This window comes from Pyrus communis, chromosome 8 (genome assembly GCF_041283825.1).
Source record: "Pyrus communis isolate YQ-2024b chromosome 8, ASM4128382v1, whole genome shotgun sequence".
NCBI lineage: Eukaryota > Viridiplantae > Streptophyta > Magnoliopsida > Rosales > Rosaceae > Pyrus > Pyrus communis.
This window is the reverse complement of record NC_142572.1, coordinates 15,298,684-15,323,396: the sequence shown is the minus strand read 5'-3', so window position 1 is coordinate 15,323,396 and position 24,713 is coordinate 15,298,684. Positions and strand designations below refer to the sequence as shown.

The window sequence follows — 24,713 nt, the reverse complement described above, 5'->3', positions numbered from 1 at the left end:
CAGGAGTTGTATTGATGAGTATTGGTAGTTGGCTATAGGTCTCAATCGAACCAATGATGCAGCATGTAAGATGGCATGTCCCCATGCAAAAACTGGTAATTTTGTTTTCATAAGCAGAGTGCGGGCTATTAAATGAAGCCGCTTGATCAATGCTTCTGCTAAACCATTTTGAGTATGGACATGAGGAACATGGTGTTCAACATCGATGCCCAATGTCATGCAGTAATCATCAAAAGTTTGAGACGTAAATTCACCAGCGTTATCAAGTCGGATTGACTTAATGGGGTAATCTGGTAACTGTGCTCGCAACTTAATTATCTGAGCAAAAAGTCTCACAAAAGCTATATTTTGAGTAGATAGGAGACAAACATGTGACTATCGGGAAGATGCATTAACCAAAACCATAAAATATCGAAATGGTCCACAAGATGGTTGAATAGGCCCATAAATATCCCCTTGAATTCTTTACAGAAATGATGGGGATTCAGCATCAACCTTTAATTGTGATGGTCTAATTACCAACTTCCCTTGAGAACAAGCCTTGCAAGGGTTATCATTTGAGATAGCAATGTGTTTACTCAATAATGGATGTCTATTAGAGTTGGTAATGATTCTACACATCATGGTAGATCCTGGGTGACCCAGACGGTCATGTCAAAGCATGTAAACTTTTGAATAAATGAAATTCTGGTTCATGACAGTATATGATTCAACTATCTTTATGTATGTATAATACAATCCACTCGTCAAACCATGCAACGTCTCTAATATACATTTCTGGGTATCATTAGAGGTAATGCATAGATACTCCACATTTTCTGCACCTTTTGTTTCAATGTGGTATCCATTTAAACGTATGTCTTTAAACTCAACAAATTTTGAGTAAATCGAGTAGTGTACAACGCATTCTGTATAGACAATATTGTTCCATTTGGTAACATAATCTAAGCTTTCGCTGAGCTTTCAATCACATCTGATTGCCCTAATATTGTTGTTACCCTTACTTTTGTAAGCATCAATCTTGAGAAATACTTTCGATCTCGAAGTATTGTATGCATGGTTGTGCTGTCTGCAAGACAAATATCTCCGCTATTTCTCATGTTTTGAGAATGACTATAGTTTTTATCCATGCTCTTTGAGTAAAGGAATCATAGTTAAAAACAAGTTATAACAGGAAATTTAAATGCCACTTTTATTGAATCTGAAATGCTAGTTTTTAAACTACAAGTTCACTATAATAAAAGTACATCAAACATCAATGATTCAATCGGACCGGTATACTTCATTTCCCCTTTCCACCATGAAGTCCGAGACCTCTAGGTGGGTTGTGTTCAACTGTCTTGATAAGTCACACATGGATGAGATATATCTATTAGTTTAGCAGGGTCGAGAAAATTAGTCTCGACACCCTTCTCTTTGAGGGAGGCTTCATACAGATCCACCAGATGTTTTGGGGTACATCAAGTACGCACCCAGTGCATATTGCCACCACACCTATGGCAGACTCCATTAGAGTTTCTAAGAGCATTGTTCATACGAGCTTTGCCTTTGTGGCAATTTCCATTTTTAAAGTTTGAGCCTGAATTATGTCTTGAAACCTAGTTGTGAAACTAAACACCATGATTCTTGCCTTTCCCGTTCCACCGTCCTCGCCTATGGCCACGTCCTCGTTTATGATTATTACCACTAGAGGATGAGGCGTTCACTTCGAGGGAAGCATCATTCACTTCTGGGAATGGTGCAAATCCAGTAGGTCGGGAATGATGATTTTTCAACATGAACTCATTGTTTTGTTCAGCAACCAGAAACACATAGATCAGCTAGTTGTATTCAGTGAAGCATCGCGCTCTATACTGCTACTGGAGGAGCACGTTAAAGGCATGAAATGTGCTGAAAGTCTTTTCCAGCATATCTTCCTCAATAATGGTATCCCCACAGAGCTTCATCTGAGAGGTAATTTTGAACAACGCAGAATTGTACTCAGCCACTGACTTGAAATCCTGGATCCTTAGGTGAGTCCATTCATAGTGAGCCCTTGGAAGAATCACCGTTGTCTGGTGATTGTATCTGTTTCTCAATGTCTTCCAGAAAGCTAACGGATCTTTAACCATTAAGTATTTGTTCTTTAGTCCCTCATCAAGATGGTGACGAAAAAATATCATGGCCTTCGCTCGATCGTAAGAGGATGAGCTGTTTTCTTCCCTAATGGTATCTCCAAAATTCCCAGCTTCCAGATGGATCTTGGTATCCAGTACCCAGGTAAGGTAATTATTCCCAGTAATGTCCAGGGCAGCATAATCAAGCTTTGCCAAGTTCGCCATTTTTTTTTTCTAAAAGAAAATTCAGATGTGTAAGAACTTGCAATAATATGTAATATGGGGGATGTAGTGTTAGAACTTCTGGTTCTTACAAGTTCTTCATTTTGATCTTCATGCCAAAATGATAAGCACTCGAAACTTCTGGCTCGAGATTTACATGATGAATGAGGAGGGTGATTGTACCACACCATTCTCATAGGATGGGCGATTATTCCGCACCACTCAAGTGGCAAGAAAATTTAAATATGCAAAGTAGGGTGGGCGATTATATCGCACCACCTAAAATTGCAATGAAATTAAACAGCAAGCAAATTTAAATATACAAGGTATGATGGGCGATAATATCGCTCCACCTAAAATTTGCAGTAAAATTAGATCTGCAGTCCAAGATAGGCGATGATACCGCACCATCATAGATTGCAGTAAGATTAAATTTGTAGTTCAAGATGGGCGATTGTACCGCACCATCTTGGATTGCAGTAAAATTAACATAAATAAACACTGGGTTAGTAATCAAGATCCACACCAAACAAGAAATCAAAGATATATGTAACTGTTAGGTTGACAACTAAAAGCAGGCATGGTGCAAACAGTTATTCGCGAGGGTATATCCAGTAGTTGAGGTAGAGGAAGAAGATGAACAGTAAAATCCTTAGAGGAATTTTTTTTTTTTTCTTTCGGCAAAGAGAAATGAGGAGTAGTTATATTTAGAGAGTCGTGCTGATAACGTGTTATAAATAGGTAAAAGTTAGAGAGATAACCTTTACTAGTGACATGAGCTAAGCAGGTATAAAATATCACACTATAATTGTAACACAAGGGAATGACTAATAAAAGTGAGAGGAATAGATACTGATGTTATTTATCTTTCCTTTATTTCTCTTCTCTATATATATTGATAGAAGTCAGAGTGCTCTATTTATAGAGCAACTCTGTATTATTACATGTTGAAAATTTACAACACACCTTTTGACAAATGATCTCCTTCATTTCCAAGTCCACATATCAACATTGCCAATGTTTTCATTCATCTGCCAAGGTTTTCAATATTACTGTGGGCATTCATTAACCCACTAGCATTTTCAACAACATTAGATATTTAATAGGATTTTTAACAGACTTGACAGAATATGGCAAAAAGAGTTGAATATTGAATTTTAGAGTGCAGAGTGACAAAATTTGAGTTTTAGAAGATAAAGTGAGATCAAAGTTGAGTTACATGGGATATTACAAAAATTAAACCTTTGTGTCTAATGATCCCATATTTTCATTTGGGGTGTGAGTATATATCCAAAGTAATTAACTCTATTCGAATACAAAAGGAAATTTACACGGGTTTTCTGAAGTAATAATGTATTTTGTAACAAGTAGAGATTAGCGCCAAACATTGGAGAGAAATGCTAAGCGGACTTTCTCCAAAGTGGGAATCTCCATGGACACTATGTCACCTTATGTTTTTGGCACAATATTTTATAATGTTTGCACATAATTAATGTTAAATTGTGAGGTAATAGAGAGTTCATAAAGATTCTCCCTTTTGAGAAAGTAGCACTCAAACACATAGAAATTCAAATTCCTTGATATTATAAAAGTTTTCATCTTTCTTTGTGTTTGTCCCACAATTAATAGGGGCAGTTGGTGGGATTTGGCCCAAAAGAAAATCTTCGTAAACTTTTGCAAAACCAAAGATATTACGCACATAAATAACATATTTTCTCGAACCATCACAATTAACTTCTCGACTTGGTAAATGAAATTAAGGCCAAATAATTTCTTCCCAAAACTAACGTGTGCATCAAATTCACATTACTTATTTTGAAAAAAAAAAAAAAAGAAAAAAAAAAGAGAAATAGACAAAGATGACCCATTTTGTTAATTTTGTGACAGAAATAGGACAAATCAGCCATGCAAAAGTCATGCACATCATACACAAAATTGAAATGACTAAAATAACCACGTATAAATACTAAAAACTCTTAGCTCATTGCATCACTTTACATCAATTTTTTTTTTTTTTTGGAATTGAGGATGTCGAGAGATAGTGTGAGCTATGAGTTTCTAGGTTGAGCTCAGATATGTAAGCATATCATATGCATGTTGTGTACATACAATAAGTGAACTTAATACGAAGAAAGCGAACAAGTTCACGAAACAATTTCGTCCATATCCTTCTCTTTCTTCTTTCCACTCTGGTTTCTCTCTTTTCCCTCAAATTTCTTCCTTCTCTCTTCTTCTTTCCACTCGACATGAACATAAACTGGAGGAGGTGTGCGGGGGCAGGGGTGCCTCTACCTGATAGGATCATTTGAATAAATTGGACAAATTGGTTGGTGGAGTGAAGTGAGTCGGTGAGAATTTGAAATCTGAAATATCCACTTGTTCAGAAAGGAGAGAGAGGGAGGTGGGGCTGAAAATATATCCAGCATGAAAATAAAATACTTCAAAAAAAAAAAAAAAAAAAAAAAAAACATCAACCTTTGGTGAGATTATTGCCTGCTTGTTATTGGGTCTTTAGATTTTGGCTCCGAGGAGATAATAGATCGAGAGAGAGAATGAACGGAGAGAGACGAGAGAGAGTAGAGAGAGAAATCAGAAAATGGGAGGAACTAATACATTTATATACGAGGGCAATTAGGTTATTTTAAGGTATAGGAAATTTTTTTTTTCTGTTCTATTATTGTACATGCTGTGTGCATTTTGTATGCATATTCAAAAAATCCTACTTCTGTCATTTTTATCTATTTCCAAAAAAAAAATCACATTATTTTCAACTAACGTGGACACTAAATCCAAATTACTTTTCCGAATATGGAAAGGGACATGAAAACATACAGAAAGAGAAAAAATTGGTGGAACCGTGGAAGCCACCAAAAAATTATGAGAAGAAGATGACATGCAACTCCTACCAAACCCTAATAAATGGGACAGTTAGTCGTTTAGTTTGATACGAGGAAGAGATTGCCCCCATTCCTCTAAGAAAAGATATATTTTTTTGTGTGCGATGGTAAGCAATATATACAACATATTTTCTAATATTAGTTGATAAATTTACATTAATTTTAAGGCAAGTATTAACAACTAAAACGTAATACAATATAAGTAGATTAGAACTGTTTGAAAGTGTTTTTAAAACAATTTAGAGCGCTTAATTTCAGTTCATAAAAAACACTTCTAATTGATAGAAAAGGTGAAAAATATTTTTGAGTTCAAAAAAGTACACAAAATGCTTTTTCAAAAAAAAAAAAAAAAACTTAAATTCTATTAAAATTCTTAATGTGCTACTAATTGGAAAGCTTAGTGCTTATACGTAAATGTATATTTTAAAGAAGTATTTTCAAATTGACCATATAGTACCATGTAGTAGAGTTACGACCACCTTAAAATTTTATTAATTGCCGCTCATTGAATTTTATTTTTATTTTTCATCAAATGATAGATTTGTTAAATTAATTAGATGTTATATTAAAGAACAGACAGAGTTCGAACTTATGTTGTGATACAAGGACAACACTTACTGAATTAAATACAAACCCATCACCAGTCTATACACCTCTTTGTTTTCAGATTTTGCACTCACTCACAGTCACAGTCACATATCCCACCGATCTTATAATACCAAACTCATATTGTTTCTTGTTCACTCGCATGCACTTGCATTGTCTTGAGCCCCTGCATGGCCTACACGTGTCCCAATCGACATCAACGATATAAACTGAGCGAGCCTAGGGCAGTTGAAGCAAAATAAGGTAGTCGACGAGACTGGTGGAGTGTGAGTGTTACTTATGGACCCATCAACTTTCAGTAAATGGTACATTTTCCTCTATAAATGTTAAATCTAAAGGCTCTCATTACAACATTCGCTAGCTCTTAGCTTCTTTCTTCTTCATCCATTAGCTTTCTGTTCCAATATTTCAGTCACAATGGGGTTTTCTCTCCCTCACATCCTTGCTTTTCTCACAGTAAGTTTCTAATATCGATATATTATGCAATAATGCTATTCTTACCATATTTTTGTATCACAATTGTATACCACCTTAAGTGACATCTGATATGGATAACCACATCAATAATTAATAAAAAGATTGTTAATTAAATGATGATTGTGGTATACGAGGAGTCTTCTTCTGCCACCTAAGATTATTTAAGTGTTTTAATTAATAAAAAGATTGAGATTAAATGATGTTGCTTATCCAACTCATCTGCCACCTAAGATGGTAAAGAAATGTGGTATAAAATTGCGGTAAGAATAGCATTACTATATTATGTGTTTTCTTAATTATGCATCCATGTTAATTTGATGTTTTAGTTAAATAATGTTTGCTAATTCATTGTCTGATTTAATACTGATGAGAGTTCAAATGCCGTTTGCAGCTCACACTGGTGGCAAGCCATGCTGCTTTACCACATCAACTTTACTGGAACTCTGTCTTGCCAAACTCAAAAATGCCAAGAGCTATCAGAACTTCTCCAGCCTACAGGTTAGTATTTAAAGTCTCAAAGAAGCTCAAATATTATGTATTCCTAAACAATAATTCTATTTAGACATACAAACTAATAATATTACCGAAACACTTTCTAATACAAGTGAGCCTAACCATCGTGTGTGTGTGTGTGTGTGTGTGTGTGTGTGTGTGTGTGTGTAAGATCTACATGCATGTATTAGATATTATATATATGTCAACAAATGTGTCTATACCTTATAAAAGTGATATATTAATCCACTGAAAAAGCAATAATTTTGTATTATAAAAGATGAAGGGATGGAATACCTTAAATGTTATCATTGCTCAAATTTGGATTGTATGTATGTACTTATTTTCTTACATACATGTCAATAAAAGCCACAATAAGAACAGTCAATCTCAAAACAACCAGTCTGCTTTTTAGAAACTTTTATATAGCGTGGGTAACTGAAATATTTAAAATGGAGGATATGTAGTTGATGTTGATACCATCAATGATTTGACTTTACAATTGAATGTGTTGATATAAGTTTGACTACATTTTTAGGTATTCTTATGTTGTTGATAGAGAAAATTGTTTGACTTTACAAAATGGCTGTGTGTCGATACACTTGACTACACTTTAGAGATACAATTTTAACGGTGAATTTTGGTATTTCCTATGTATGATCTGAAAATTTTCCCAAATTTTAGCATAATAATCTAACTCTTCTCAGTTGTTCACCATTTATGTTGCTAAAATTTGCAGATTTCACAGAAGGTAAGAGCACCTCTGTTGTAGTAGGAAAGGGTGGTGTCAATGTTGATGTAGGCAAAGGAAAGCCCGGAGGCACCCATGTCGATGTTGGGAAGGGTACTGGAGTGCATGTGGACGCTGGAAAGGGAAAGCCTGGAGGCACCAATGTAAACGTCGGGAAGGGCGGTGTGCACGTGGAAGCTGGAAAAGGAAAGCCAGGCGCGGGCACTAACGTAAACACGTAGGAGGCAAAGGCGGTGTTGGGTTGAACGCCGGCAAGCCCGGTAAGAGAACCAATGTTGGTGCTGGCAAAGGAGGAGTGTCAGGTCACAAGGGCAAGCTCGTGTATGTTGGAGTAAAACCAGGACCAAACCCTTTTGACTACAGGTATGCAGCCACCGAAACCCAACTCCATCAGGACCCAAACGCCGCTATTTTTTTCTTGGAAAAAGATATGCAACCTGGAACTACAATGAACTTGCACTTCACTACAAATTCAAACACAGCAACTTTCGTGTCACGCAAAACCACCGAATCCATCCCATTTTCGTCCAACAAGCCGCCAGAAATCTTCAACCAATTTTCAGTGAAACCGGGGTCCGTGGAAGCGGATATAATCAAGGGAACAATTCAAGAATGTGAAAATCCAGGCATTAGAGAGGATAAATATTGTCCTACCTCTTTAGAGTCCATGATTGACTTCAGCACTTCCAAGCTTGGAGGAGGAAATATTCGAGCAATTTCGACAGAAGCCGGAAAAGGAGCTACATTACAGAAGTACACAATAGCTTCTGGAGTGAAGAAGTTGGTGGCGGATAAATCCGTCGTATGTCACAAGCAGAACTATGCCTACGCTGTTTTTTACTGCCATGCAACAAAAACAACAACAGCATATGTGGTGCCCCTGAAAGGTGCCGATGGGGTGAATGTTAAAGCAGTAGTAGTCTGCCATACAGACACATCAGAGTGGAACCCTAAGCATTTGGCCTTCCAAGTCCTCAAAGTTAAGCCAGGAACGGTTCCGGTCTGCCATTTCCTTCCCAGTGATCATGTTGTCTGGGTTCCCAACCAGAAATCTACATGATTTGATTGATCAACCCATCAGTTCTACATATGATGATATCATCAGCTGAATTAGCATAGTTTGAATGGCAACAGTTTGAAATTAAATGGACAGTCGATTACTTCTTATTGTCACTATGTATTTCAGCCTATATATACTCATAAATGAAAGCATGCTATCTTGTGGGCTAGACTTGGCAATTTTTCACACTACATGTTAACCCCACTCGAAACAATACGAAAATAACGGTTTCAGATCAGCACATTAACTAATCAGGTCGTTATCGGGTCACACGTTAAAAACCGTTAATAATGGGTCATGACCAAGTTTACATGCAGATGATTTTGACCCATTAAGAAAAAAGTTACTTTGATAATTTTAAACGACTAAAAAAACTTACTACAAACTACAATACCATAGTATTTATATAGTATATTAAATATGTATTACTGTATTATTATTCTTTAATAAGTTAAAAAAATTAAAGTTAAAATTTCATTTATTTGTTTTTATTATAAGAGTTTCTTACTACCATTAGTGCTATAACTCTGTTGTGACTCCAAATCAACTAGTAAGTGTAGTATACAGGTTAATAGGCAGAGTTGCGAGTGTTAGAGTTCCTCTAAAAAAGTTTTTTACTCTCTCTCATACTCATAAATGTTTTATCCTCTTAATTTTTTTTTTTTTTTTGACAAACGATATTATATAAACTAAGGAGGAGGAGTGGGTTTAGCCTCACAACGAGCTAGCAATAATGTGGTTCAAATTTGCCTTTGCCGAGAATTAAACCTAAGTCTTCTCACTTACAAGTAAAGAGGAATACCACTAGACCGTAGTACTAAGTGACTTATCCTCTTAATCTTAAGTGAGAGTAAAACATTCTAAAGCACATTAAAAACACCAAAACACATTATAATTATATAATAATTAATTTACTAGTTTGAAAAATATAAAAAAAATACACAAATGCTCATGATCATCATCTACGCTTTAATTATAAGTACATTGTCGTTTGAATTTTTAAAACCCTCGTGAATAGTGTGTTTATAGGAGTTCAAAATAAACAAAAATTCATAGTAATAATGTAAAAAATGTAAAAAATGTGAAAGAATATACAATCACTCGTAATGATAAACTTTACAACTTTCATAAAAGGGTTTACTCTGAAATTTGACACCATAATCCGTAAACCTTAGATTTATATTTAACCATCAATTGTCGTTTACGCTTTATTCTTCTCACCGGATTTCCTTTTTTAGATTTTCTTTTTTGAAAACATAATCTTTTTAAGGGATGCAGGAAAATGAACGGTTCAAATCATTGACATCATGTTCCAATGTTTAAGGTTAACTAAAATATGAGTTGAAGTTGTATAGTTTCTATAGACTTTATAAACTTTGAGCAATATTTTCACTGACGGTAAGAATATGAACATTGTGGAGCCAAAAATGATCAAGAAAATTATGGAGGTGGCACGTGGACTTTTGGGTAAAAGGGACAAAATTACTCTTGATGCACACTGGGATTCCCACCCGCATGCAACGGACAATTACGGCTTAATCAAGGAAGAGTCAAAGGTGTTCAAAATGGTATTTATTCAAATCTCTCTTATCACTCCTCATCAAATCCTTATTCAAAAGGTAATTCCCAATTTTCCTATTTAATTTAGGATTAATTGCCATGTTAATTGCAAGATATTATTTACATAATATCTTGCAATTATTCTCCAATTACACCATATATAGCCGGCCACTATTCTCTAAATAGGGTCGGCCACTACCCTATAAATAGTCATATTCTCCCACTAAAAAGCTAAGTCATTTGCTACCCATAAACTCCACAACACATTCTTTTTAGAATTCTAACTTTGGCATCGGATATTCTTTGGCCAAAACCCCCCCATTCATCGTGGGTGCGTGAGGCTTTTGACCTTAATCTTAGGTGTTATTATTTTGTAGGCATTTTCGTCAAAGGAGAAGACGGCGGAAATTTGCATCCACAAATTGGTGTTTTCATTGAGAGGTTGATTCACACGCTCGAAAAAGACTCTCACATTCAAAGTTTCTCATTTCTCATTCATATGTAAACTTTTCTTACGTCCTTATTCCTAGAATTTTTTAATTCTTTGAATAGGCGTAGGAGAAAAATACAATGGTGGGAAATTCAAAAACCACAACAAACGGAACTTTCTACATTCAAAGATCCAAATCAAATGATGGAGGACGAGATATATCCTAACTTAAGTCTTGCACCCGAAGTCCATTACACTTCCACTACTCAAGGAGACACATATCGTCCAAGCTCTTCCTACCCAAATAGCGAACAACACTTGTCTCGACAAGTCATAAAGTTGACAAGTGCCCTCGCGCAATAGACAACCTTGGTGAATCAGCTTTTGCAGTTTACCGAGATGCAGCGTGCTCAGAGGAGATGTCCTGAAGTAAGAATATAGCAGACGACAAACCTCTCTAGCAGCGTCCTGGCAAGCAGCCGCTCAATCAATCACGAACCAACCATTATGGCAATGTACATTCCCGACTGGGCCCCTAAGACAGCGTATACTCTCAGCTGCATGCTTACAACAACTGATCACTTAAGAAGATCACGTCTTTCTTAGGGACTTATCGCAGGAATTGCACCCTTCTGGGGACCAACCATGTTTTCCATTATGAGAGGGTAAACCAATTCCCTGACACCCGCATGGGTTTACTCTCTAATGCAAGAAGATAAACTATACACTCCGTATCAAGACGTGGATGAGTCGGGCTGCCCTAGTGTAACTGGGTGCACAATGGCTTATGTCAGTATTTCTAGAAGTAGCCATTATAGTCTTTTTCAAGGCTTAGCTAACTGAAGGATTTTTTATCTCTTGGCCTAATCCATGGGGAACCGGGCCTCAGAGACGGAGGAGGCACATTATGTAGTACGTCCTATGAATGGCTGCCCTGGAACCTTGAAGCTGCTATCGAGTGCACTAAGGTAGCCTATGGTTTCCAGAAGATTGCCTACAGCTTGCCCTTCGAGCAGCAAGATGCGCTAAACTTATACAACCGCATATTTTTGTGAAAGGCTAAACAAGATAACGTGCATATACAAAGCTCTATCCACTGTCGACATGCTACAAAGTCGATAAGCTTCACATCTGCCAAGCACATAATGATCATTTAGATCTACACTAATTTCAAATATGTTGTGATACTTGTTACGCAACCCACAGAATTGGGTACATAAGAGGCAAGTAGTTCTCTCGGACATTTTCTTACAAAATTCCATACAACCGCATACTTTTGATACAAAAGGTTAGCAAATTTCATGACCCAAAATCTTTAGTATGTTGTGTGCATGCTTGTGATATTTATTTTGCCAATGTGAATTATGGCTTGAGGTGATATTTATTTTGCCAATGTGTATGGCTAGAATTTTCGATATTTATTCTACCAATGTGCGTGGTAGGAAACCTGAGTATGAATGATTACTTCATGGAAGTATTTATTTCTGGGACTTGAATAAAATCTTAGATTGAGGTTATGATTTTATTCCCTATAAATGGAATGTTGGAATTAGCGTTAATCCCTTTTCGTTATTCGATGGTTGAAATCTCGAGGACGAGATTTATTATATTGGGGGTTGAATGTAACACCCTGAATATTTTTAAAATGATGTGGATATTCATTTTATTGTTTATGTGAAAAAAAAAAAAAGATCGATTTATGGTTATGAAATTCAAATGGGGAAAAATGTAAAATCCTGCTTTCGGATTAAGAATTAATTATGTCGTATAATTTTTCATTAGGTGGGGAAGGACGAAAATGCCCTATTTGGTTAGCATAATTATACGAGGACGTATTTTATGCTCATATATTTTATCATAATTCTTGAAATATTGGAATAGAGGGCGACCCTACAAGCGCGTAGGTTCAAACGGATCTTAATTCCAAGTTAGAACGGAGAAGTTACGAGCCTCGGAAGTGGTGAGAACTTTAGACACGTGGACTTACTATTAGTAGTAAGTCTCTAAATTTGTTCAGAAAATTAGGAAGCTTCCAGGGGAGGAAACTGACCCAAAAAGGCCCAGAAACTCCAACCCAGTTCGTGACCCAATTGACCCTCGCAACATCCCATTTTTAGACGTCGATTCCGGCCAACTTCGATGGAGTTTTTCGACTCCACCACCACTATCTTGAAGCTCTCACTCCTCTCTACAAAATCCAACCAAGAACCACCTTGATTAACCACCGTATGTGGCAGTGTGAAGCCATAAAGACCGATGAAAACCAATGGTGCTTCGGTCGCCCTTTTCATTTTTCCAGTGAATCGGCGAAGCGATGGCCGATGCCACCACTTGGGTTTTGTAGCCCATCATCCCAAGAGTAAATCTCGACCAGCTTTGATCTCGTTGTACCACTATGGGCGACGAATCGACACGGGAAAGCTTTAGGCACCCGCCAGCTTTATCAGCGGAATTGACCCTCTTTCGTCCACTTTTGGACTTCGTGGCAGGTATAAAACGTGTTCCTCTTGTTGAGCTCTATCTCCTGTAAATTTTGGTAGAATTTGGAGTTAGACAAAAAAGTGGGTTTCAGGTCGCCGGAAACCACCACACGCAGCGACACGTGTGGCGGCGCGTGGGGGAGAATCTGTTTCCATGGATTTTGGACAATAGGAAATCCTTCATGTCCTGAGCCCATATCCAAAGTCCGTTCGTTGAAATTTGATACGATGATTTGAATATTCAAATTTTTTCGGATAATTGTACCGTCGTACGATTTTTCATAACTGATGACCATTCAACCGTTGGATTGTCACCAAACTTTGAGATATTATAGTAAATAATATTTGAGGACCTTAAGAACTTATGGATCGGGAATCTGACATACAAATCTTCCCAAATTGGATTTGCAAGTTAGTGAATTAAAACGTCGACTGCCACTTAAATGTTGTGATTGGCGGAGATCCAACCATTGGATCGAAATGAAATTTTAGTATGTTGTTCTAGAAGCATAATGTGAACTATGAATGGCTTGATCCCTTAGTAGGGTACATAGGCAGTCTAATGAGAAAGTTAGATGTAGTCATAATAAAATTACTGAAATTAATCTTTTAGTGAAATTTGCTAAGAAAATGAATTCGGGCCTATCTCAGTTATTAGCTTCTGAAGTAGAAATTTTGAGTCGTTACACCCTGGCCCATTCCAGCTGAATCCAAGCTGAGCCCCAGCTCGTCTCCATGGCCCACGCTGCTGAACCCAGACCTTGGTTCACACCAAGTCACCACCACACCAAGCCAACAACAGCCACCCACGGCAGCAGCCATGCCGTGGCTTCTCCAGCCATATTTTCACACATCCTTGACCCTTGTCAAGCCAAATTTCAAGCCCCAATGCTCCCAAAAATTAAGAAGGCAAGGAAAATTTCTTTTTTCCTTACCTTGGTGCGATGTGAAAACGAAGAAATGAACGAAAGACAGTCCTTTGCACAGGCAAGTGTAGAAGATTACTAGGGGAGTGGGAACAAATATCCTCTAGCTTTCTCTCTCTTATAGGGTAGAATAAATTTCTCTGAAGTTGATTAATCATCTACTTAAGGTAGACTTAAATAGACTTTGGAAGTGATTTATTTCCCTTTCCTAGAAAGATCTAATTTCCAACTAATGAGGGAAACTATATCAAAATAGGAAACAATCTTATGTTTCCTAAAGCAAAGGAAGATCTCTATACCTGTTGTCCTTTCCTGCGAGCAACCCAACAGGTATGGGGGCATTTGTGGAGCCAAAAATAATCAAGAAAATTATGGAAGTGACACGTGGACTTTTGGGTTAAAAGAACAAAATTACCCTCGATGCACACCGGGATTCCCATGCGCATTCAACGGACAATAACGTCTCAATCAAAGAAGAGTCAAAGGTGATCAAAATGGAATTTATTCAAATCCCTCTCATCACTCCTCATCAAATCCTTATTCAAAAGGTAACTCCCAATTTTCCAATTTAATTTAGGATTAATTGCCATGTTACTTGCAAGATATTATTTCACATAATCTTGCAATTATTCTCCAATTGCACCATATATGGCCGGTCACTATTCTCCAAATAAGGTCAGCCACTCCCCTATAAATAGTCATATTCTCCCACTAAATAGTTAAGCCATTTGCTACCCACAAACTCTAAAACACATTCTTTCATAATTCTAACTTTGGCATCGAAGATTCTTCATCCAAAGCCCCCCCCCCCCCCAATTCATCATGGGCGCATAAGGATTTTGGCCTTAATCTTAGGTATTATTATTTTGCATTTTCGTCAAATGAGAAGACGATAGAAATTTGCATCCACAAACATGATATCAACAATCTAAATTGTTCATCTTTTTGTATCTGCTAAAAGATCATGTTTTCAAACAAGAAAATCTAAAAAACGAAATTCGGTGAGAAGAGATGGAGCTTAAATGTAAAAGGTAATCAATGGTTAAATTTAAATTTATGGTTTATAGGATTATAGTGGAGAATATCGGAGTTGATCTTGACAAAAGTTGTCGAATTTGTCATTACGAGTGTTTGTATATTCTACCTTACTTTTATGCATATAATTTATATCTTATATCCCGCTCTCTTATGTTTTGAAGTAATATTTATGTGTCAATGTGATATGTAGATACTAATTTAGTAGTTTTTTATTTGATTATTTATTGATTTAAAATATATTTTCTTAATGAGTAACGGGTCGGGTCATACTACCCATAAATATTAACAGAACAAATTCAGGTCAAGTCATGTTACATGTTCATTTTAACGAGTGTTACACAACATGACTTGTTAAGAATCGGGTATGTTACGAAAACTACACGAATGCTAGGTCTATTGTGGACTTTTTCAAAAAAACATGCTATAGTAAACTTGCTCTACTACATTCAGTAATAGATAATAATACATAGGCTTTAACTCTGGTGCTATCTGTCCATTGGTTGAGTATTTAATTGTGGCGCTACTATATGCATGATACACGTGTTAGGTAATTAAGAGACTTTGTATGTGCTTATAAAGAAGTGAAACCTCAACTTCTTTCATGATATCATCAAAGTAGGTTAACTTAGACGCTCATGTGTGTGGCAATTTACTTTTCACATCTTATTCTTTTTTCTTTATTTGTATTTTTTAGGGTAAATTACATTTTACCCCCTCAAGTTTAAGGCTAATTGCAATCTCATACAACATCTTTAAAACATTTCAATCTCAGATATTTACTTATATTTCATTTCAATTTCATAAATTTGTTAAAAAATTTGTTAAATTAATCATCAAGTGATAATGAATTCCACATTATGATGACATGGCTATCAAACTTGTACCACATGGCCAAATAATTAATAAAAAATACTTAATTATTAAAGATGATTTCAATTCATTTAATTGAAAAATTATAAAAATTATAAAAAAATAAAAATAAAAAAAAAAAACCCACATCTTTCCCACCCTAGGGTAGCCAGATGCAACCACCCCCTTCTCTATCATAATTGCACCTCTCTCTCATTTAGGTAGACAAACTCATTCAAATCTCTACAATTTCTCAAAAATTAAATAGTTCAACTTCAATCCGCATTTGTTCGTGAAAATCCCAGAGAAAATATTCAAGAGATTGGCCCAAATTTTAGAAAGTTGAAAACATTTAAGAATCTGAAGAGAAAATTAGATGTAACGTGTGCAATTCGCCGCCTGGTCATATTTAGAAGTTGCGACAATCGAGTTCTTGCACTAATAATTTCATCGAACTATGGCAATATGCAATCAAGAACAGCAAACGACGAGTTTCTGCAATCTGATGCATAAGGAATTGCAGCAGGTAGGTATTGGAGTAGGTTGGTGCATAAGAAATTGCAGGAGGCAATTCTGATTTCAGGCAGCAACGATAGGCAGGATGCGGCTTGGTGGCACAGATCCAGCTCGGCTTGGTGTAGATGCTGGAAGTCCCAATTTGACGAGGCTCGATCTCATTCGAATCAACGACGTCAGCGAAACGTAGAACTCAAGTCGCTGAAAGACGCCGTTGTAGGAAGTTAAGACGTTGTTAGTTTTGTTGAGGGCGTTAGGGTTAGGTGGAACATGAGCTTGGTGGGCTGATAAGGGTGGTCGAATGAAAGGGTCAGATGGTTGGAAAACCATACAGCAGCAGAGGGTAGCGAGAGATCGTGTTTTGACGGGGAAGATGGGTTTTTGGGGTTTTTACTAGGTTTTTGTTTTTATTTAATTTCATTTTAGGATTATTAAATAATTAGTTTTTTTTTATAATTAATTGTTTTTAAAGATATGGCATAATTCAACGCACGTCATTAAAAATATAGAACCAGTTGTAAACCTAATTTACTGGATAATATAAAGGACAAAGAGAGGGTGCGTCAATAGTAGAGAGAAAGAGAGATATGTGTAATTGTGAGGTGTGTTTTATTTCATCCCATTGTGCCTTTATTTATAATAGTAAGGAAGGTTAATTCCTTACCTTAATAAGATTACAACTCTAATAGAATATTAACTACTAAAGGGAATATTCAAAGATATCCCTAGATATACTAGGATTTACACAATCATATTCCTAATCTAATAGGACTGCAACACTCTCTTTTGAGTGTGTAAATACTCAAGTAAATGGCGCATCAGGTCTTCAGTGATGAAGCAAATACAATTGGTTAAGTCGTCGGCACAATGAGCGAATGCAAATCTCAGATCAACAGAAGAATGCATAAGAGGTAAAACTCACAAAACCTCGCTACGGTAAAACCCAAGATGGGAGAAAAACCGATAGACTAAGGAGAAAAGTGAGAAGTTGTAAGTAGAAGAGCTCACAAGGGTATGACCAGCCCAGGATGGGTGCCTCATTAAAACCTACTTAGGTAGCAATAACCCAATAGGAAAAATGCTCCTAATCGTAGGGAAAAATAGTACATTAAGATCAAGTGAGTATACTTTTAGATACTCCTCCTGAGTTTGACAGAACTTCCAAATGAGAACTACAAGCAATGCACAAGAATAGTTAGGCATACCAATTCCTCGGACAAGTTTCTGGAAGGTTGACTTCGGCAGTGATGTCGTGTAGAGGTCAGCAAGGTTGTCTGGTATCGACTGGCATAACTTCAATCTCCTGATGTTTTGCTGATGTAGATGTAAACACAATATGTCTTGGTGTTGACTTCGTTGATGTATCATGTCTTAGTCAGGTTGATACATGCAGCATAGTATTCATGGATCGTCATCAAGACTCAACGATGGATGAAAACAACAAGTACTTCGAATATACTCAACAAGATATCTCAACCATGTCTTATGTGGGGCTTAGTGAAGTAAGGTGAGTCTTGAAACGATTTGAAGGTTTCGCAACTAAGGTCATATCGTGGACCTCCAAGATATTGCGATATCCCCTAAAGGTAGAGACATAACCATTTAAGGTTATTCCCTGTGTAGGTTTGATAAGTAACATGTGTCAGCATAACAAACAAGGCAAGCATCATTCCAAGGATCAGGGGGGTTGGATCCGCTCGGGATGCGTTAGGATTAGCCCAAATTCGTAGTACCTTTCAGGGTAGCGAAAAAACGTCTTTAATACCAATTCAGTGGTTGCATGTAGGCGCAGTGCTATATCTTTAACAATAGATCAACAGCGAATGAGATGTCATATATATCGCAATGAGCTAAGTATAACGAAGCACAATGTTAAAATTAGATATGGAATTTTCGGATTCCATAACCTCTTCAAGGGTCTCATTTGCATATAGCATATGGAATATCATAGGTATACTCAAAGGTAACACCTTCAGGGTGTAATTCGAGTAGTAAACCAAGTAGCGTCAAAACAATGCTTCAACTTTAGGTCAAGACATGAACGAGTTTTCCCAAGATTCTTCATCTCAAATTTCATCTTCAAATGCGAGATAGTTTTCTCAAGCTCTTCCAAAGTCTTAGTGAGATTCATGTCAACGACATAAACTATAACTCTAGCAATTCGAAATAAGACTTCACAGTTTAACACGCAAAGACATAATTCATATCCTTAATTGATCAAATAATCACTTGAACGAGTATACCACATCCGCTGGATTGCTTCAATCCATAAATGAACGCCTCAAACAAGTTGAGAGGGTGTTCCATGGTTTGGAACTATTTGAACCAGTCCATGTACTTTCTTCGAGGACCTCACATATAAATCTCTGTATATATATCCCCATGAAGAAAACACTAACCACATTTCATAATGATGCAATCAATCACAGGGCGTTTGAGAGAAACCTTACGTTGTAAGGCATGCATCACTATTTCATTCATCTCATTACACTTCATTTCCCACTTGTAACACAACAGGGTTACCTTGGGCAGTGTGGGACGATAGATCCAAAACATACTTTGGTAAAGAATTTAACCTGGATTGTAATTTCGGTTGTCCAATCAGTTCTACGTTGTCACTAATTAACGAAACACGGTTCAATATCGTCGCTTCATTTAAGTCGGTAGCTACCATATAAGTTAAAACATCATCGATGATAATCTCATTTCAATTCCACCATTAACTCATCCAAACTAGTATACTGGACCAAGAACTTCAAGTTTCTGGAGTAATTCGGATTAATCTCATGAGATGGAAATGATTTGAGACAGCGATCGAGTATGGAATCATTTTGTGCCGTGACCTTCCTCTTCAGGGATGTTCACTCGACGTCTGTTAAGTACGTCTATCCTTACAGGCATGTTTGCAACTGATATATGATCTCGTCACTTTAGCTAGATCAGAGGAATATGTCTAAAACAACATTATGAAAGCTAGAATTCATTGCACTTGCTTATCACACTTGTGCGGTACGGGGATCGAGATGAGACATGCAACATCCACGCAAATTCGCACCGTTCTACAGGAACGTTGACGTTATTATCTCCTTCTAACGGTGGGAAGACTGTCTCATTGAAGTGACAATCTGTAAATGAGCGGTAATGAGATCGCATGCAAGAGGCTCTAAAAGAGCTAGTGTGAAGGAGAATCATAGTCGACAAAGATTCACATCTTTCTTTAAGGACCCATATTGGTACGTTGCTGCATCACAACTTGGCACATGGAATACACACCCAAAACACGTAAATACGAAGTGTCAAGTTCGTACCCAGTAACCAACTGTAACATCGAATAAGTTGGGTGGCAATGGGCCTCAAGGCAGACCAACATAGTTGTGTACAAGATTGCATAGTCTTAGGCAGAAACCAAAAACTTGGTATGTTTACCAAGGTCCGGGTGATCATTTAAATTGCTCTTTATGATCACTACGCGAGGCTATTTGGGGTGAACATGGGAATTCGATCCAAAAGGCATGCAATACTTTATCGAAAATCATCGATATAAACGTTCCGGCATTATCCAGTCTTCCAAACTTTATGGGATAAGTAGGGTGGTGAACCTTTAAAATCATCCAAAAGGTTTAGCAGCAATGTATGTAGACGAACATGTGAACAGTTTGTCAATTCATTAACCAAAACCATAACTATTTATATGGTCTGCATTTTGGTTGGATTAGTCCACATATATTCCCTTGAATCCACTGTGAAAAAAGTCATTTCATATCTTTGCGAGAAATGATTTAGAATATCAATTTCCCCCCAATAAGCAGGTTTGGCAAAGTATGCTTGTAGGCACAAGGTCCTTACTTCGGGTAAGGAGATACGTCGTGGCATCATTGTTCGAACTGAGTGTCCCAAATGGTCATGCCAATGTAAGCAAACTGCTCAATCACTAGGCTTTAGGCCGGCCACATGTGGTGTGTTCCCAGTTAGGAGGCAGCATTGGCCCCAAAGCAAAGCTTCAGGCTCATTTTTGGAGGTGGTGCAAAGATATTCCACTCTATTTTCTTCAGTGGTTTCATTCATGATCATTGTTCTCTCAAATATCCTTAAGACTCAACAACGTTCTTCCGAACAGGGAGAATATAAAGTCTCTTAAAAGGTAAGTTAGTACCATTCATACAACGAGAAGCGTGTCAATGCTCTTAATCAGGTTGGATAGACTTGAAGTCGTTGTTAGAGATGTGCTTTAGGTATAAAGTCAGTGTGCCTAGTATCACATTTATCCAGACAACTAACTTTCCCACATTCGTACCTAATCACATGTTTAATTGCATTTGGTCATATGTTTTAAGAAACATGATTCAATTAACTCATCTTCAAGGACAATATCAATAAGATTATCCATAAATAAAATAAACACCAAATGTGAATCCAAGAACATAAAGAAATGTTCGCAAAGTAAATGGTTTACTAAGGGGATTCAGCCAACAAAGCCATCCATGTCAAAACTCTACTCTTCCAACGATGTTTGGTGGAGCAAAATTAGTCTCACATATTGACTACGAGAATGGTACTCCTCAACAACATTGGTAGGGGCACGAACAGATGCATAACCAATGATCTATTTCATCAAGACGGAAGTAGATTATGCAGGGTTAAGGTTTGGAAATATTATCCCTAATTCTTGAAGGTTTAGGTTTTAGGTGCCAAGGATCACGCTTCAGGCACGATGCCACATCTTGGCAAGCCTTGATTCTACCATATGTTGTAAAAACAAACTTGAAATTGGATTGTGAGAAAGACAAACCCAAAATTGGATTCGGTAGGCTCCAACCAAAGCTAGAAGGGTTTGTTCGGTAGGCCTATGCCGAAACAAAGCAATACCGTTTGGTGCATCTCTAGCAGAGCATGCCCTTTGGTGCATCCCTGCTGAAGCAAGGCACCACCATTTGGTAAGCTTTGACTGAACTAGGTTGAGTCATTCGGTAGACTCCAATCAAATTAGGTTTATACCGTTCAGTAGACTTCAGTGGAAGCTAGGTCTATACCTTTTTCTCATGTTTATGGTAGTAATCAGATTCGAGAATTTGGTAAACTTCCGCTTTCTATGCTGCTGTTTCAGGAGTGAGTTAGAAACTTGGAAGGACGAGAAAAGTATTCTCCAGTCAAAATTTGATCGAATTTATAAACTTTAGAATCGTACTCATTCATAGACATAATCATGGTGTGCTTCAGGCAAAATCGTTCATGATTAGACGGTTCGTATGAGCGAGTCAAAGAGCCATGGAATCCTCATTCGGGAGGTACTTCTGTATGTAATGCTTCCGGCATAAGTCTTCAAATGAAGATCATAGAGGAGGCTTATTCAACTCTTCCATGCCATTGTTTTCTTCAATGGTTTCTCAGCTTCCTGATAGTCAAGTGCAAATTCACGTCTTGTACCCACATAAAGTGGTTTCAGTCAAGAAACATCCAAACCAGTGAAATTGAACTTGTTACGGTTCAACAATCCATTAAATGAAGGGAATAAGATTGTGATTGCTCTTATGGAAATAAGATATCCATAAGCATCAAAGTTAGAACATTTGGGATCTAAGACATGGTTTGCATGAAAAACATCGAGTTTTCATGGGTGTATTATTTTATGAAAGCTTCAAGTTTCAAAGGCACTAAATTCAAAACTACATGTTCGATTTTAGTTATGAACTTCCGGTTCATAAAAATAGGTACCTGTAAGAACACATAATGCAATATACAACTAAGTGTAGTGGATTTGGGTTGCTTCAGGAACTCAAGTGTGAGTGCTTCAGGACTATGAAAGGGAGTCAACGGTTCAAAGAAAATAAATAAAATATTGAATCGTTAATGTACAAAAGTGGGCTTTAGGCCAGTAATTTTGGATGTCTTGTCAGATTAATAGACTGCTGATCACTTTAATTAATTCAATAGATCGAGACCATTTGGGGTCGATCGTAAAAGCAAAAATAATACAAAATTTCAGGTCATGTGGGCTAGATGGCTGCAGGCCGTACAAAAGAAAAGCCTAAAAAATTTGTTAAGGTCGTGAAATTGGGCACCAAAAATATGGGTGCTGGCTGAAAAAAAAAAGAGCCGAAAATGGCTTTAGGCCGAGAAACAAAGGCAACCCAGCACTGAAATTTCTGGCTGCTGCTTTAGGCAGGTTGCAAAGAGCAGCCCAATAGGGCATGCAAGCTGCAGGCTTGCAGCAAAGATGGGCCGAGAGGCAACAGGCCCAAAACAACTGAAGCCCAAGTTGGCTAGGCTTGGACAAAGCCCAAAAAAAAAAGGTCTGGGTTTGCTTCGGGCACCCCAGCTTCGCTGGGCGCATGCAATCGCCGGAAAAACTGAATGACGCCGCCACAATTGGTGGTGTTCTCAGACGAGGACGACTTGAGGTTCAACGAGGACCCTTAAATTCACAACGGAGACTAGCTCAACGTCGGAATCGAAGAAGATGGCGTCGGTTGTCCAAATCCCAATAAGATTCACTCTGGAATCTCAGTCAAATTGATCGTCGAGGACGAAAAGCTGTGAAACTAGATGACTGCGAGTCGTCGATTTTCACCAAAATTGGTGGAAGGGGGTCGGAGAGGCTCGGCTTCAGGTGAGCGCAGGTCCAACGAGGGAGACAACGTGCAAAATGGTGGCGTTTTTGCAATTCTAGATTTTTCTGGGCAACAGCTCAAACAGCGCTGTTTGGCTTGAGCTTGGCGTGAGCGCGTGGCTCCAACACAACTCCATGACCGGCGCCGCTGCAAGCCGCGGCTCAGCCGAGTTTTCCCTTCTTCTTTTTTTTTTTTTTTTTTTTTTTCTTCTTTTCAGATTTTTAGTATTTAGGTTTTTAGAACCCAAAAATAAATAATAAAAAATCATGCTTCTATTTTATTTACATTCTTTGACTCACAAAGTTCACGTAGCATTATTGCGTATTGCATGAACAAATATATATATTGACAAAATATAAGAACACATATGCAATATATATAATTGAAAGGAAAATATAAATATAGGAGGTTCATGCATCATGAGGAATATTTTTATGCTTCACGGTCATTTCAATATCTTAATTTATTTTAAAGGAATCTGATTGGAAAAAAAAACAACTGAGCCTTTGAATTTGTAGAAGATCATTTTCGGAAAGCCGGAATTGAATCTCCTATGCGTTGTATCACATTCAACAAAGAAAAAAATTAAATTGAATCAATAGCATGTAAATCAATTCAATAAAATAATAAATTAATCATAAAGAGAATAATTAAAACATAATACTCTCCTGATTGAAGAATAAACTCACTTTAGCGCAGCTTCAAGAGCGTGCTAATAACGTGTTGTAGGCCTAATTTACTGTATCATATAAAGGACAGGGAGAGAGGGGGTGTGGCAATAGTAGAGAGAAAGAGAGAGATGTGTAATTGTGAGGTGTGTTCTATTCCATCCTATTGTACCTTTATTTATGATATTATGGAAGGTTAATTCCTTACCCTAATAGAATTACAACTTTAATAGGATATTAACTACTAAAGGAAATATTCAAAGATATCCCTAGATACATTAGAATTTACACAATCATATTTCTAATTTAATAGGACTGCAACATAACCCATAATTACCACATCATTACTTAATAGTCAAACTAACGGATATATGAAATTGAAATAAAATTTTAATTGAATTGTTTTCTTTTAGAATTCTAATTGGGGAGAGATATTTTGGGAATATTGAGAGCTTCACCATTTTGGTATGATCTCTTTATCTAGACTACCTATTAATAAAACTTACTTTGTCAACAAAAAACTAATGAAATTACAATATAACCTTTAATATATAACTGAAAAAATAAGGGCATTAAGGTAATTTTGAACAAACAACTTTTTGCTTTTTTTATTCTAAATCTCATAGCCATGTTACCATATCGCTATTCTCTAAACTCTCTCTCTCTCTTTCTCTTTCTCTCTCCATAACTGACAACACTTTTTTTTCTTATGACACCTGCATAAAATTATATTTCTCACACATGAAGTGTGTGACCTTTGCTAGTATATACTAGCCCATGCCCACACACTTTGAACAATTTTTTTTTTGTTTTTAAAATGGAAGGAGAGGAAAAGAGAGAGAATGTGGGAATAGACAGAGAGGAGAAAGGTTTGGTTTTTAATATTAAAGACGTCAAAGTTACTTGTGGGTGATGTTTTAATAAAAAACAACAAAATTTGTGTTTTTGTAATTACTAAATTATCCATAATTTTTATTTTTATTCAGTTGCAATTAGAGGGTAGAATAATAATTTCATAATGTTTTGTTTGACAATCA

The 24,713-nt window shown here is 36.9% G+C and overlaps 1 protein-coding gene and 1 pseudogene across 1 annotated transcript; one reads left to right on the top strand and one right to left on the bottom strand.

The window, feature by feature from the left end:
• Positions 1-1,856: 1,856 nt before the first annotated feature.
• On the bottom strand, positions 1,857-2,321 carry LOC148695173 (uncharacterized). The gene has a single exon (XM_088698317.1). The coding sequence runs from the start codon at positions 2,319-2,321 to the stop codon at positions 1,857-1,859; it is 465 nt and encodes a 154-aa protein (XP_088554443.1).
• A 5,635-nt stretch (positions 2,322-7,956) lies between these two features.
• Positions 7,957-8,601, top strand: LOC148695172 (BURP domain protein RD22 pseudogene; annotated as a pseudogene).
• Positions 8,602-24,713: the final 16,112 nt, after the last annotated feature.